At 39.4% G+C, this 16702-nt stretch overlaps 1 protein-coding gene across 1 annotated transcript in view; it reads right to left on the reverse strand.

The window, feature by feature from the left end:
* LOC107712325 (collagen alpha-1(XXII) chain-like) overlaps positions 1-16702 on the reverse strand; it is a 20117-nt gene that overhangs the window by 1740 nt on the left and 1675 nt on the right. The window contains exons 2-18 of the mRNA XM_016517549.1: positions 16089-16212; positions 14729-15122; positions 13232-13309; positions 13034-13135; positions 12900-12953; positions 7898-7951; positions 7747-7791; positions 7605-7658; positions 7473-7526; positions 6985-7038; positions 6769-6840; positions 6649-6684; positions 5133-5177; positions 5007-5039; positions 4564-4710; positions 3408-3584; positions 2404-2494 (exon numbers count right to left, since the gene is read on the reverse strand). Coding sequence (XP_016373035.1) covers positions 2404-2494; positions 3408-3584; positions 4564-4710; positions 5007-5039; positions 5133-5177; positions 6649-6684; positions 6769-6840; positions 6985-7038; positions 7473-7526; positions 7605-7658; positions 7747-7791; positions 7898-7951; positions 12900-12953; positions 13034-13135; positions 13232-13309; positions 14729-15122; positions 16089-16212 — 1614 coding nt within the window. The remainder of the gene's footprint in view (positions 1-2403; positions 2495-3407; positions 3585-4563; positions 4711-5006; positions 5040-5132; positions 5178-6648; positions 6685-6768; positions 6841-6984; positions 7039-7472; positions 7527-7604; positions 7659-7746; positions 7792-7897; positions 7952-12899; positions 12954-13033; positions 13136-13231; positions 13310-14728; positions 15123-16088; positions 16213-16702) is intronic.

The following is a 16702-nucleotide window of genomic DNA, read 5'->3' on the forward strand; positions in this document are numbered from 1 at the left end:
CCCCCCCCGGAGCCGTGTGAGACACTTTTTTTTATGGATGGGCGCTTTTTATTTAACTTCTTTTGGACTGATGCATGCAACACCCGCTGAGTGGCATTAAACAGCTTGAAAGATCAAAGACAATTTTTAATATAACTCCGACTGGATTCATCTGAAAGTTATATACACCTAGGATGACTTGAGGGTGAGTAATTTATGGGCTAATTTTCATTTTTGGGTGAACTAACCCTTTAAAGTCAGAAATCTGCAGCGGGATCATGAACAATGGGTACTGATACATCGAGTTTTAACTTTTTAACAAAACCTGCCTTGAATTGTCCCTCACTCAGAAAGCAGTCTCGAGTAAAATGATTTGCGCAGCCAGACATAAACACATTTAGTGAAAGTGAATTGAATTGACATGGCTAAATATGGTGTCCCATACTCAGAATTTGTGCTCTGCATTTAACCCATCCAAGTGCACACACACAGCAGTGAACACACACACACCGTAAACACACACCAACAAAGTTGGGGGTTTGGTGCCTTGCTCAAGGGTCTCACCTGTAACCTATTACATTTCCAAAGTAACCTTCCCAACACTGCACATATGGCAATGTTCATGTATTTGGTCTTGGCAGAATAGATGGTTTTTGCCTTTATTGAGATGTGATAGAATAGAGTGATTGTAGGAATCAAAGTGGGAGAGAGAGGAGGATGGGATCGGGAAAGGTCCAGGAGCCAGGACTCAAACTCGGGTTGCCTGAAGCGGAACTGTGCTACATGTTGACTACAAGTCTATTGGGTCTGACAACTTTGTTACATATATATATAACCTTGTATGTATTTGACAGTTTAAGCCAGCATTGTCCTGTTTGGACACCACTGGTTTAAGAAACAAAAGATAACTTCATTTAGTACTCATGCAACACTCGCCGTGTGATAGCCGGCTTTCTGTGCGCACGTTTCATGTGTGTGCACTCAGAAAACCGTATATAAGAAGTTTCAGCAGATGTTTAGTTTGTTGTTGGCAGACTATCTGAGGCACAGGTTGTAAAAGCTTTGCCATCTTCTGGAAAGGGGGGCGGGGAGCAGCAGCTCATTTAAAGAGACGCACAGGAAAACAGCATATTTTTGCTTCCACCCAAAAAGGGGCATTTAGAGCATGGTGTAACACCATGGTTCACTTTTTGTACTTCCTTTTTTAACACGCAGATCAGTGAGACATAAAAAAAATGTGCAAAGCAATTTCATGTAACAGATGTTAACTTATAAGCTACAAGACAAAAGAATAACATAATTTACATAAATGAACCATCCATTTTCAAACTGCTTTTTCTTTGTAGGGTTGCTGAAGCCTACCCCAGTTTCTCAGACCGTAAGGCAAATTATTATTATTTGTATTATTTCATAATTATATAATTATTGTAAAGATGTAAAAATCCTATGTTGCTTCTGAAGAGCAGTACTACATTAAAAAAACAAAAACAACAACAGAAAAGAAGTCCCTGACTCTGAATGTATCACGTTGCCACCTTCTTGGGCATCAATGAATGTTTGCAGTATGTGAGTGCCTCGTTTGTCATCATTGTGAATAAATGGATCTCAAAATCATAGTCACTGCTGGAAAGGGATCAAATATGCAGAAGATGCTGGAAAACCAAAGAATGTGCTGGTCCTGGAGGATTTTCTGAACAACAGTGGGCAGTTTAACTGTTTAGTACAAACAAAGGAAAAATCATGTGAATGTAAAGGTTTGTATGGTGTATTTTTTTAATTCAACTTTTATTTTGTCTTGTGGACTATATTTGAACATCTGTCATGTGCTGTGGCTTATTCATGACCATACAAAAAAAAAAAAAACATGCAATTTTTTATGATCTCTTCTTTAAAAAATATTAATGAGATGTTTGCAGATTCTGCAGTGTGTGTATTTTGTTTGATCTATTCCTCAATTGCACCTGTATACTCATTTGCCTCATTACTGCAGTTTGGCAGAGGAGTTACACATCTGCTCATGATTAATAAAGCTATACTTTTCTTCTGCTGATGCTTGCAGACTAACATTGCTTAAGGACAGAGGCGCTGATTCATATTTATTGCATGAAACATCCCGTTCCAAAAGACAACAGTTCCTTGCGAATGTGAATCTGTCATATCTGCTCACTTGGGCAGTTTTTCCAGCTGAGAAGTATTTTTTATGCTCGTTCATCATGCACGAACACAGCCAAGAGCAATACAGGCAGATACCCTTCAAAGCATCATTGTTCCTCTGTATCTTGGCACGTTCTTTATTTGTGACTTGTTATGCTATCTGACATCAGTGCAACTGCATTTATTTAATGTGAAGGCACCAACATGGTGGACCACCCTTGTATTGGTACAATAAGCTACCGTTTGGACTAAAGTGTGAAGATGGTTTACCTGTTGAGCCCTGTCTTCCTTGGTCACCAGATTCTCCGTAGAATCCGGGCTGCCCGATTTCTCCCTTAAGGCCATCAATGCCAGAATCACCCTATAATAAAGGTATTTGCAGAAATAGTTGCAAATGTACTTGTTTGTTAGTAATTAGTCATATAGCAGACACTTTTTTCCCCAAAGCAACATTTGTGGTCCCCCTGGAGCAGCCTTGCTCATGGGTACAAAGAGACTTTTGTGAAACTTTTGTGAAACTTTTGCTTTACAGCCACTGGCAGATGTGTACTTTTGTTATTTGGAAAATAGTAGCTTAGACATTCTGCAAAACATCTTATGCGTTCCAAGGAAGAAAGTCATACTGGTTTGGAACGACACGAGGGTGTGTAAATGATAGTGGTGAACGATCCCTTTAGAATTCTAGAATCAAAGTGTCTGTAGATTTTTTGCTATGCTGAAAGGAAAACCTCTTTACGCCGTGTGCAGTTTTTTTTTTCATAACCCTCAATTTTACAACCTTTTACGTTTTACATGTTTGAATTTGAGGCTCTGTGAACTTTTATTCGCCTTTGGGCCTCTCGAGTGAAAATGTTCAAGAAGTCTGAAAAAAAGATCTGCTTGAGAAATGTGGAAAGGCTTTCCACTCCGGTGAAGGTGGGATTCTCTCCAAAAAACATTCAACACAGAGCAAGTGCCTCGTCTGTGACTTCCTATTTGTCTTCACGGGGACTTGGAAATTCTGAATGTTTTAATTCCAACCTATACTGCCAAACACTGCTGCACGCTCTCCAGAGGCCTTCACACTATGTACATATCAGACTTGACCTAGAAGAAAGTTGATGTATGGACCATGTTCTTCCTTAGTTTACTATGGCAAAAATAGGTTTAACATGTGCTAACTGTGATGTCTAAAACAAACTACGTCTAAATGCCTTTTGTTTCCCAGGCCAAGCAAAATTAAGACTGTTCCAGGGTTGTTGTGAGGTTATTCTTCTCGGAGGTGGGTAACTTACTAGAGGTCCAGGTGGTCCTTTTGGTCCTGGGGGACCTGGAGCGCCCATTGGCACGTCTCCATAGAGCGGGCACACAGCTGCACAAGTCCTTTTCACGGAGTTGGCGAATGTGGACATCTGCTCCAGCACCACCCTCTTGCAGACCTCGATAACATGTTGAGCAGGAAGAGTGGGGCCCTAAGAAAGAGATCATTACCACTGAAACATGGAGCTCAGATCAGAGCACTTCTCGCCCGTGGGTGGCTGTGTAATGAAGGAGAAACAAATACGGCCAACAATATTTCACCAGCCTCATTATGGATTTACAGCCACACTAAATGAAAACCTTGCCCTGAGCAGCAGAGAAAGCTGCACTAATGAGAAAGCGTTTACTAGCGATCTTGACACCAAAATGGTTACCACATATTTCATGCATGCTACGCCAAGTGCCACAAATGCTGAATCTCCCAGAAGCTTTGAAGGCTTTGTCTGAAGGTGATGCTTGTTAGTCGGCCGGTGAAATGCAAACGTAAACAGACATTCATTAAGTCTTAAGTAAGGAGGAAAGGTTGAATTTCGCCTTTCTTATGGACCTTCGCTTACTTATGCACCCTCAGTTGCTTATGGACCATAGCGTAAAGTCCATAAAGTCCCTCAGGCAGCTATTTTCTGTCTAGATAATAGGAATGGAAACACAGCTTCTATTATATCTGTTAAAATTAAGAGAGAGCTGCGTGCCGATACATAATAATGTTTGGTCAGAGAATCAGTTTCAATCATGCCCCGATTATGATATTGTAATGCATTGCAGTGTATTGTAATGTGTTGGCGATACCCAGCCCTGCTTATGTTTCAGTAAGATAACATCTAAAGTCACCAACGCTGTATATCATCAAAGGTTGCATTTTTAATCTGGCTTAAAAAGACATATTTTGTCTCCAGTCTGTCCAGCCCTTGCACATTGTAGAGCAGTAAGACGAGGCAGTGCCTTTAAGCAATAAGTTGACTGGCTCTTTGAAATGAAAGGGACCAGACTTTCTTTTCATATCTTGCATGTCAGGTCTTATGATTTCTCTAATTCAAAATGTCAGTCTCTTCCTCTTTGTACTGTTTCTGACCATAGCATGCAACAGGAAAAAGATCCGTTATGTGTTGTGAGTTGGATTTTCAGACTTACTGGTGGGCCCGGTGGGCCCTGAAAGCCCACTGGACCACCGTCTCCCCTCACTCCCTTGGAGCCTACAGGGCCTTTTCTACCCGATTCTCCAGCAGGGCCTCGCTTTCCTCTACTTCCCTGTTGCCCTGGCACACCGGCGTCTCCTGCCTGGAAAACAAACAAATACAAACACACCCATAAACAAGCAAGTTCACGTTTATACTGTGTACACATTTCTGAATGATATCTCGACAGAACGTCTGGAAAGAAATACAAAATGGAACTCAAACAATACGCTGATGTGGCAATTAGTTGTGTCTTTCCAAAACTAGCTTTCTAAAAGTAATCCAACTAGATTTCTGCTGCAGTTGTGGACAGACCAGACCCATCGCTGCTAATGCTTAGAAGTCATCTCCATGGTGTTAATTAAACAGAAATGTGAACAATCTCTGAGACAGTCTTACCCTGCCTTTAGGTCCTTTGACTCCCTTTGCACCCTGTGGAAACAATGTGGCGTTGTGAGAAACTAGAACCACATGATAATGGAAATGTGTCAACAGGAAATGAGATGCATTTGAGTCAACGACTACCTTCTCCCCTTTGCTTCCCTGGACCCCTGGAATGCCAGTGTCACCCTGGAAGATACAAAAGCAACATTTGCAATTGCCTTGTGGATTTGATCCAATAAATGTGATTTGTAGTTCAAAATAAGTTGTCAAGGTGCTGCGAGAGGAAACCCTGAAATTATGGTGATGCTTTTCATCAAAAATCAGAGGAAACCCATTTGGTGTAATGTGTCCTAATCGGAAAATTGCCCTGGAATTTGACACATCAGCCTGAGATCTAATTTTGTATATTCTGGCTCTCAACTACTCTACAGACGCTCTACACAACGAACATGATGTTCCAAGTGTTTGCTACAATGTTTCTGCTACCAATGACTATTTTTATAATTCTTTCTGGATGGGTGCACATTTGAATTCTAGACTGAAGGTCCCATTTCTTTTACGAAAATGAATAGTGGCAGGCACAAAACCGATACTTTCCATTTTCTAACTTTTGAGTACCTTCCATTTTCTAACTATGTATATTACATATTACCTTATATAACATGTTAATACAGCATCAGGCTGCTACCTTGATGGCCAGTTGTTCAAATTGCACAAAATATGTTCTGGTAAATGTGTCTTTACAGCAGTTAGGGGTCATCAGTAATCCATGTGATGTTGAAATAATGTTTAGATAACAGATGACCACCGAAGGAAAAGACGTGGTTCTATATGAACACCATATGATCCTTCACCATCTAATGCTAGAGCCCCTGTGAATATTACATTATTTTCATATACTGTATGTTGATGAAAAGTCTTGTCTGCAGCGACAGGTTTAAATGGAGTGTGGAGATCTTCTCAGAAGTTTAGATATCAGCGGAGGGCTGATGCTGGAATGAGAACAGAGCAGCCAACAGTTACAGTCTAACACACTTTGTAGTGTGACTGCACCCAGAGCCAAGTCACCGTATAAGCGGCCAAAAACTGCTGTGCTAACCAGTGAAGAGCTGTGCTGCTCAGACATGACTCCAGTGTGAAAACACGTTCTGTGCTTTCAGATGACGGCGGGTGTGTTCTGGCTTTTCTCCATTCACTTTTTTTTGTGTGAATAGGTGAGTTCCCCCTTCTCAAGACGATATTGCAGTAATTTGTCAAGGCTTAAACAAATCTGATGATACGTTGTGTTAGTATACATTTCACAAGTGTTTAAATGGTTGTCCATCACATCAGATGGTTTGCCGGTCACTGTGAATACTCATAGCACGGTGATTCAATATGTATAGATGCCAACAGGACTCTGAAAAAATGTGGGCCTAATTTTTTTCCCAATTTATTTTAGACTCTGGATCCTGGGATATCTGGCTACACTAAGCCAATACTGACACATGATCTTATACATCCGCAGTGAGTTTTCTGCATGACAGAACTTTGATGAACTTATATATAATAAGCCTACATATAATATGTTTGCAGCCTCTTGCAGGATTCAAAATGCCCTTTTAATGAGGCAAAATTGTGTTAAATTTGAGTTTCATAATTTAGTAGAGATCATTACCTTGGGGCCTGGTCTGCCGGGTATTCCCATGTGCCCCTATGAAGACATGGCATGTTTTAGCATTTTGGAGGGTATGAACTTTTATTTCAAAAGCTTTAGAATAATTGGAATATAGCTCACCGTTCTTCCAGGGGGCCCAATAAATCCTGGTCTTCCTGGCTTTGCAGCAGAGCCCTTGTAACCTTGCGGCCCCTGGAGATGATAGCACTTTATAAATCTACCAGAAGGCAGGGTGTATTTTTATGTCATAAAACTCCAAGGTAAAATATTAAGGTGGTATTTACAGAAGTCACATATAGCTCAGTGCAGTGGTCATTTCTTCACACGAGCACTTACTGTTAGTCCAGGAGGGCCCATTTCCCCCGAAGGCCCTTGTTCGCCTTTTTCACCCTGTGTAAAACATTCAAGCATGTTACATAAGCACACACAACTACAGCTAATCAGACAGATGCTTCTATAGAGATGGGAGTCTTAAAGGACTTTAGCAGTAGTTTTTCCATTGCTGATTTCCTTAGATGATTCTTTCAGCTTTTTAAATGTATTTAATATAATTACATATTTTAACAATAAACAACAAAATAAAGATTTCCAATACAGTAAGTAAAGAGCTGTTCTAACTGATTCAGAGAGTGATTCACTGGAGAGAACTGTTTGGTAGTTTGAGTTCTGTGTTGCTCAGTCTTTTGTTCATCAAATTCAGGCTTACAACTTATAACTAAAACATAACTTTGCTGTGGTGCTGTACATTTAGTAGCTAAATAGCAGTGTAAAAATGCAATTGTGTGTATCAGAGGATGAATACATGTCAAGAAGTGTTAGGTTACCCTTTCACCAACTTGTCCATGTCTTCCCTCAGGTCCCTGTGGTCCTTGATAAGCCTGCACGTGGTAATACCATGAGATTAAAAAGTTATTTCTGAAGTCCTGACAAAGTTCAGCTGAAAGGACAATCTGTACCTCAATCCCAGTATCTCCATCTCGCCCTAGCAAACCTGGATCACCAACTATACCCTGAAATATTCAAAAGAATCAGCACTAGACTTTCAACTTATTGGTCAACAAAGTATTTGTCATGATGACTGGTTGACAAGTAACCAACCTTTTCCCCGATCCCACCAACATTTCCTTTTGGGCCTTGAATACCCTGTGAAGAGTAAAAAAAGATATGTACTGTATGTGCCATCAATATGTTTCCATCTTCCAACGGATTGCTTAAAGCAACATGATTTGGTGACAACTAGAATACTTACTAGCTTTCCCTTTTCTCCAGGTGTTCCTCGTTCACCGGGATCTCCCACAATCCCCTGTCACAGAGCAGAGAAAGAATATAAACATTTGAGATGAATGCTTGCACGATTGCTTGTAATTGTAAATAATATGTAACAACGGCAACAGATGTAGACTTTAATTGGCCAATAATGTTGGCCCAAGACGTAAAGAACTTGGTTTACGGTGCTCGAAAAAAGCAGCATGTATTCCGCTATATGACAGCCTGGAGCTACAGAACGGCAGAACGGAAATGGTTCCCTCCATGTTGGTATGAAATGCACTTGACCAAACAGGATCCTTAGTCACACAAGTGAACAACTGCCAGTAGCTTCCAGGGTTATAATGAAAAAAAAAACTACATTTAAAAGGCAAACAGTGGAAGTCTAAACTTCATAAGCCCTGTACACAGTTTGTTTCCTTGCTAATTTACTTCTTAAAATGTAAATAACACAAATTGCAACAATGTATTATCAACATGTTTTACGCTTCAGAAAAAAAAAAAACTACATTTAAAAGGCAAACAGTGGAAGTCTAAACTTCATAAGCCCTGTACACAGTTTGTTTCCTTGCTAATTTACTTCTTAAAATGTAAATAACACAAATTGCAACAATGTATTATCAACATGTTTTACGCTTCAGAACAGTTGCTCTTGCACCACAGAGGTGAAATTTGATGTGGTCTAATCATGTAATATAACTTAATTTCCTTCTTTACTAAGGCATTATCAAGTGCTGCTTTTTCTGCACCGATCATGGGGGGTAAATCTCTGGAATGAATTTAAACGGTGAAATGTGTTAAATGTAGCCGAGACACTCTTAAAGCCCATTTCACACTAGACATGTAAGTGTAAGCAGCACAAACAGTATTTCACTGTATTTCTGCTAAGTCTATTTTTGCTGCACTGCTAATAATTTAACCATAAAAGCATTTAAGTTTTTGTGTTTTCATAAAACACACTACTGTCAGCACAACACAAAAAGGCATGTTAAAACTAGGCCTATTTATAGTATAAGAAGAGTATATAAGTATATTTAAGTATAAGAATTGCTTAAGTTGAAGATTTTTTTGTTTAAACTGTACTGCACAATATTATATTGTTAACGTCTTATATGGTTCTATGCAACACCATTGTATTAGAACATCATTGCTAGGGATGCACCGAAATGAATATTATTGGCCGAAGCCGAAACCGAAAATGAAACAGTTTTTCGAGTTTTTTTCCCCATGTATTTTGCCAATTTTTTTCACCATTGCATAAATTAAATAGCCAAAATGTGCTTTTACTGTTTTGTCTTGCTTTTCAAAGAAAAAAATCAATTACAAAACAACAATTTAAAAATATTTAACAGGTAGCACGTATCGCATTGTCACATGCCTTGTCAAAATTCATAAAAATGTGACTGAGCAACTGACGTGTAACTGTTTCAGTGCAGATTTTCCTCGAGCTTTGGACTTTGAACCCTGGTTAACAAGCAGATCTGCTGCGTTTGAACACTATGTGTGTGAATATTATAATAAATGTATTAACAGAGCTGTTGAAATGATTCTTATCATTATTATTGTCTTAATTTTTATTTTATTTTACAGAACAACAGTAAAATTACAAGGTTACACTTTATTTCGATAGTAATGCTTCCACACTGCTGACATGTGTGCTGCATTATAAACAGTGCGAGCCTCTCACTATTCGCTGGTTGCTATTTGATCGCGTCATCATTGTTCGGTACAGTTTATTCTGTCTTTTCGCTTAAATCGGCCGAACACCAAAAGAGTTTTTTTTGCTATTTTCGGCCAAATAATTTCGGTTGCCGAACATTCGGTGCATCCTTAATCATTGCGATTGTGAACAAATGCACTTGACAAGCTGATGAAAATCGGAGAACTACACCATTAGCTGCAGTTTAGATGTGCGCTACAAACGCTGCCAGTGTGAAAGCTCTGCTCTGCTTACGCTTCCAGTGTGACTCGGGAGTGAGTCTCGTTCACACACTTCCCATTAGTCTCCACTTTCCATCACTGCTCTTTTGCAAAAGGCTGAACTCTGCTCAACTTTGTGCATTGAAGTTGCTTTGCTCATGTCACCTCATTCGTCACTTTCAGTGAAATGACTGGCCATTATCAAATGCTGAGTCACTTAACACAATAAGCAAGCAGCTCCCTCAGTTCGTTATGTTCTGTGCTACAGCCACATTGTGCAATTGGTGGAGTAACCTCTGGGAACAGGGGCTCACAAAACACAGTAAAGACTTTTACAAACTCTTCCTTGTACATAAGAGACCACACACGGCGACAGATGTACAGTGTGTTTGCGGGGGGAAATGCACTCAGTAACCCCCAGCAGGAAGGCAGTAAACACAATGTTGGCTTTTCAGCTGCATATTCCATCAGACATATGCACTCCTACAGTGGCCCGACTGTACCAGATTGTCAAAGTTGTGGGCATGTATCTGGGTGGGAGAATGTAGGAAGAAAAGAAGGAACGAGCATGTGCTTTTTTGGAAAGATAGAATAGATTCTATGACTGATTTACAGAGGCATCTTCAACATTAATACTTGAAAAAGAGCTCCGTCGCATGTTGGGCTGACTTTTAAAGATATTATTCCAGCACACCACAGAGAACTGGACTCAGATCAAAGAGGTAAATTAGTCATAACTCTGGGGTGGAAAGACTAAAGTTTACCGCCCAAGGTCGCTCACGAACATGAACTTTGCTTACATAGCCCAAATGTATACAAGTAATTGGATCCTGATGCGCAATGCCGTGTCCTTTAATTGAGCTGATCGGCAGACATTGTCCTGTATATTTGCAGGGCCTGTTTAGACTCTAATGGCTTTGCTCCCTTTGAGTTTGTCTCAGAGAGTCAGAGACTGACGCCACAACTGATTTTTCCATTTATTTATTTATACCACTGCAACTCAAAAGCAAGTGGGGTGTACCATCATATAATGATTCTGGAAGCTTTTTAAATAATTTACTCACGTTACGCTTGGTGTGTCTGAACTTTTCCGTCAGAGTGCAACAGTAGGGTTCCGGAAGTAAAATACTGTTGTTATTTTTTTATTCCACATAGAATTTGTTTTATTATGATAATATGCAAACCTTTCAAGAACTGCCATGAGCTCTTAAGTTGTGAAATATGTGTTTTAGAAGCCACAAACCACCATTCGTTCAAATGCATGGGATGAGTACTATTTACAATATTTTGTCTGACACCATCACCATGTACTGTACAATGGCATTGTCACATTACTTAGAGGTATCTTTCTTTTCCAGGCCAGCAGAGAGGAGTAATAGATGTAATAGAGGAGTAATGGAGGAGAAATAGAGCTTGTCTTAATCAAATATCTATGTAAATTCGCTATCCTTCCTGTGTTATTTACAGTTTAGGTGAGTTAACCAATTGAGCAATGGTGTTTGTGTTTGTGGTGATACAGCTGGTATTTGGCCCACAATGTGCTTACAGTAAATGAAGAAAGATGAAGTCCTTAGCATTGCTCTTCCTGCTCCTATTTCCAGTTTTTAATCCAGTTTTTTTTGGGGGGGCACTGTCAAAGTTGACATTTTTGCCTCTGTAAACTTTGCTTCTGCTTATGTCCATCATGAGATCTCACAATGTTTCTGAACTCCTGAGATGTATCAGACGTATCTCAAATGCCGAAAATTTATATATATATATATATATGTATATATATATATATATATGTTTGAAATCTGACCTGACCATTAAGACATGAAGGATTTCCAAAAGCCTGATTTTAATCAGATTTCAAACCACATATGGATGTGGTGTGGATCGGGTTTGTAAAATTGGGATATTATGTGGTATTTTGCTGTTCAGACTAAAAACAGCTAAAGGGATTTGAGTCATACAATATATGCCAAAAAATGCTTGTTTGCTACTTGTCTGAAAAAAAGCCAAGACAAGCACTTAGAAACCTTCCCAGAAAACTAGAGATGGTTGAACCTTTCCAGTGTATGCAAGAAATTTAGAATTTAGACATATCTCAGATAAGTGACAAGAAACACAAGAAACCTTTGTGTTTATCCCAAAGTGTTGAGGTTTTGGCTGGTTAGCATGCTACTGTTAACCCTCATCAGGTATTCAGGTCAGTTTTTCTATAGTCAGCCATTAAATGTAGTCCGATTATATAATCTAATAATTTCTATCATAGTAGATATTTTACCACAGTCTAATTCTTTTTAGGTTCTTAAAAGTGTGAAATGGTCGCCTTCTTGTGCCATCGGTCTATAGGCATTGTTATGATGTCATGTTAATGTGATTAAGCACATGACATTTAAAGCTCAGATTATTGGCTGAAAACCTTCATTGCTTTATGAGCGAAGATGGCAAGTTTCAAATCTCATGCTTCCAAGGGTTATTGCACCAGCCAAGCAAATACCATTGAGATGAATGGCTATGCTAACATAGTTTTCACCAGGTATTATAGACCTCCTCGGTTTGTCCTTACAAGAGTGCCTGGAAGTGGCCATTTTAAGTGCACAGGTGTTCTTTATACATTCTTAATTCTTTCAAATACCACATAATTATTACGCAAGTACATACATAACATTTATGATGGGCTTTAGCTAGCATACTGCAGCAACAGCCTATCACTGACAGTAATTACCGCTGCTGTCAGTAAATAAAAATCTACCACAGGATGCTCTGCCGAATGAGACAAGCCACAGTGTTTACCATTTTCTCAAGCGAGTCCTGACTCTTGTTTCCATCATGCTGTACTTCAGTAATGCTTCTACTTCCATTTTCCACAGCTTCACTTCACAGGCAGGATCTATTCCAGGTTAATTCCCTCTCTCCTTTCAATCCTCTCTGCTTGCTTTCATTCCTGACTATGCATGTTTGTCCATTAAAACCCTCTTATCAAACCCTAATGACCATTGACTAGTGCTTGTTGTTTGTCCAACTCAAATACTGCAGTGTCCCACATTACGGTGAGAGATTTCAGACAGAACTCTTACCCAGTTTCCCACTCTGCCTGGATCTCCCGGATTTCCTGGCAGGCCTCTGTGACCCTACGGAAGAAGGATACACTTGTAGAGATTACATAACAAAGGGTTGTTGTTTAGGAAGAGTGAACTTTGACTTTGGCCACCTTGGGTCCTGGGCGTCCCTGGACACCCGGCTGTCCGTGTACGCATTTACAAGTGGCTCTTCCTCTTCCTGCAGTTAAACCAATCTCAGCATATCCTCCGCACTGTTGAGGAACAAGCTGATGAGAACAGGTCGACGATCAGCTGAAAGCACATGCAGAAGGGGACAAGAGCCCACACACACTGGGCAGCTGACTCACCACACTGGAGAGTTCACAGCAGCCTTCAGAGTAAGCTTGATCAGCATCGCAGGAGACCTCCATCTTTTGCAGATCCAGCTGCACAAGCACAGAGGTTCAATGTATAGCCTATCAATGTTATTTTACTTAGAATGCCTTTGCAAAAAAAGAAGCTTATTCAAGTGTGCTATTAGTATACTTCTTTTAAACTAAAAATAAGAGAGTATACATTGTCTACTTTCAGATATATATTTAAATTTATACTTAAGTGTGCTTGGCTTATATTGACTTGGCTTCACACTAGTATACAAAAAGGTCAAAGTATATTTGACCTATACCTGTACTCAGCCTTTTGTGATCAAGATATACTAAGTATAATTAAGTATTTTAAGTATACTTGGCTTGTGTTTACTATTTTTATAGTGTACATTTGGTTGATTTTATTTACGATTATTTACGAGTAAACTGCAATTACAGTATGAACAGTATACCTTATAAGTTCACTTGTATAGTTGCAATAGGAAATAAAATGTTTTGACGTAAACTAGTTGTGTACTCAAAGTCTACTCCTGTTACAATTAAATGTATATGTTTTAGTGCTGCCAAACGATTAATCGCGATTAATCGCATCCAAAATAAAAGACATTTTTGTTTACATAAAATATGTGTGTGTACTGTGTATATTTATTATGTGTATATAAATACACAACCATACATGTATATATTTTATATATAAACAAACCATATTTTTCTTAAATATATACATGCATGTGTGTGTATTTATACATACATAATAAATACACACAGTACACACACATATATTATGTAAACAAAAACTTTGATTTTGGATGCGATTAATCATCTGACAGCATTAATATGTTTATAAACTAAAAAGTTGGCCAATTTAGTCTCAATAAATATTAAAATAGTACACTTACGTATACTACTAGTGTACTTTGAACATACAGCATACTTGGAAAATATACTTGAACTAAAGTTTATTTAAATTATATGATTTATATATTTATCTGTGATTTCATTAATAGTATTTACTACACTTCATTTAATGAAGAAGCAGGTCATCTATAAAAGCAACTCTGAAAGCCTTTCACAAATCTCATTTGCTACTCATTTGCAAACTTAGCAATAGGTCAGAAGACCAGTAAATCGCCCATCGCTTAAATAAAATTGAATTGAAAATAGTTTTTTTTCTCTCGAATATATGTCCTTTTATATAGCGCTGTTGCACTTCAGGTGTCCCAAGTTCGAATTCTGATTCGCTGACCTTTTCCGATCCCCCACCCCCTTCTCTCTCTCTCTCTCTCTCTCCAACTTCACTTCCTGTCAACATGGTGTCCTTTCATAATAAAGGCAAAAATGCCACAAATAAATCTAAAAAAAAAAAAGTCCTTTTGCGTACACCTGAATTGAATGGATGAATGGTGAGTAAATAATGACAGGATTTCCCCTCAACCTGATCCTGGTAAACCAATACTCGTGCTTGTCCCTGGTACTCACCGAAACAGAGCGGTCACCTACTGCCCTCTTGACGATGGAGGTAAAACCTTGACGGATCACAGGCCGCGGCTCATCCAGAGGCTCCACGCTGACCTCCTCACAGTCCACCAGCAGCTTCACCTGCTCTCCTTTTACACTCAATGCCAGCTTGTGCCACTCACCGTCAAAGAGTTTTTTCACCCTCTGAAAGGTCCGCAGCATCTGTGTGCCTTGCGGGCTGGTGTAGAAGAAGTCCAGGGTTTTAGTGTCGCCCTGAAAACGAAGGCCCACCTGGTCCCGGCCTTCAGGATCACTGACTTGCCACAGATTCCAGGATGTTTTAGCAGTGTCTTTGGGCACTTTAAAGGTGGCGATGACAGAGTAGTCAGATGGCAGACCGCCCGGGTAGATGTTGCTGGATGGAGAGATGGGTGAGAGCATATGTGCAGTTCACAGGGAAAAGAGAAATTAATAAAATGGATATTTCAGTGCAAACAAAGCCAAAGAAGAATCAACTAGTGAACATCTCCAAACAAAACAAAGTAGTGGTGTGAATGATTCACTAATTCACTCATTAAGACCCGCCTACCCACTGAAAAATCCCCAACACTAGTGCACAGTAAAACTCACAAACACGTATCAAAACACCATGGTACTTTGATATATATTTAGGTACAGTACTGGATGGTTACCATGCTAATAAACATGGTAATAGCTTGAAACATATTGGTACGTTTTCAGTGGTCTTTCGCAGTGACCTTATGTGAAGTTTTGCATTAATCTAAACCAAATGGTCTCCAATTGTTTCCAATTCAATTTTCTGCTCCTGTTTGTTTTTAAAGAGAACCAGTTTGTTGAAATTAGTAGTTAATGTTTTCAAGATCAGTGTTCATTGTGGTTCTACAGCTCTCTCGTTTTCTCTTTTGATGTTGTTGATCACATTTTGCATCGACATTTGGTGGCTGTTTTACAGTCATGTACTTCTCATGATTATTTGGTCAAGTAGGGGATGTTAGTGGGAGGTAGTTGCGGACAGCATTGTTGGCCCACACGCACAAAAGGAAAGACCCAGTACATGCCGTACCCACAGCTGACACGCAGGAACAGCTGCTGATGCTTGAGAAAGCCACGAGCATATAATGCCAACATTTCAGGGCAATGACTGTGCTGTTTAGGAACAGACAGCTCTGTGTATCCATGCTATATAACGTGTGAGCATATATCTGATACAATTCAAATCAAACCCCAGATTATAGTAGTGGAAGATTCTGGGAAGCAGGAGCAGGAAATGAGAGATATTGTTTGGAGGCGAGCATGATTACGCTCAGTGGAAAAGCAGAAAGAGTGGAAAAGTATTATGTCAGAAGGACGATATAAATACCTCGTGCTCTTCTTGAGGTGGAGAGACGGGTTAACACGGTACGCCACCGCGTCAGGCTCAGACCCATTGACCCTTCTCACCCCTCTAGACTCGGACAAGCCAAACTCTTCCAACAGGTCATATGCTAAAAATAAAAGGAGGGAAATTCAAGGCCGATTTCACTCTGTAATACTCCAAACTGAATTTTAAAAGAGTAAATGCAACTGAGGCCAAGATTTTCATTATTTACAGTGGTCTGACAGAGTTTATGGATTTACTTAAGCTACAAAACTTTGATGGTGTTTGACAGTATAAACGAAAAAAAAAAAACATGCAATGAATTAATTTAAGTCTAAGTCATGATTTATTCTCTAGTGATACGCACTAGAGGGAAAAAAAAGGGGGGGGGGGGAAACCTAATGGAAACTTTTGGATATTTATACGGAATCTGGACTTGGAATTGAACTGACAGATCAGTTTCCACAAAAAAAAAAAAATTGACAGAGACAGAGTTCAATCTTCATCAAGCAGCCCTACTGCATGGATAATGATGTACTTGACAGGAATGATTTAAACTGGTCCGTGCTTCCCTCTACTGGTCAATAAGAGGAGCAAACATACTCTTTCATAGCCGT

This window comes from Sinocyclocheilus rhinocerous, unplaced genomic scaffold (genome assembly GCF_001515625.1).
Source record: "Sinocyclocheilus rhinocerous isolate Xijiao unplaced genomic scaffold, SAMN03320098_v1.1 scaffold358, whole genome shotgun sequence".
In the NCBI taxonomy this organism is placed as follows: Eukaryota; Metazoa; Chordata; class Actinopteri; order Cypriniformes; family Cyprinidae; genus Sinocyclocheilus; species Sinocyclocheilus rhinocerous.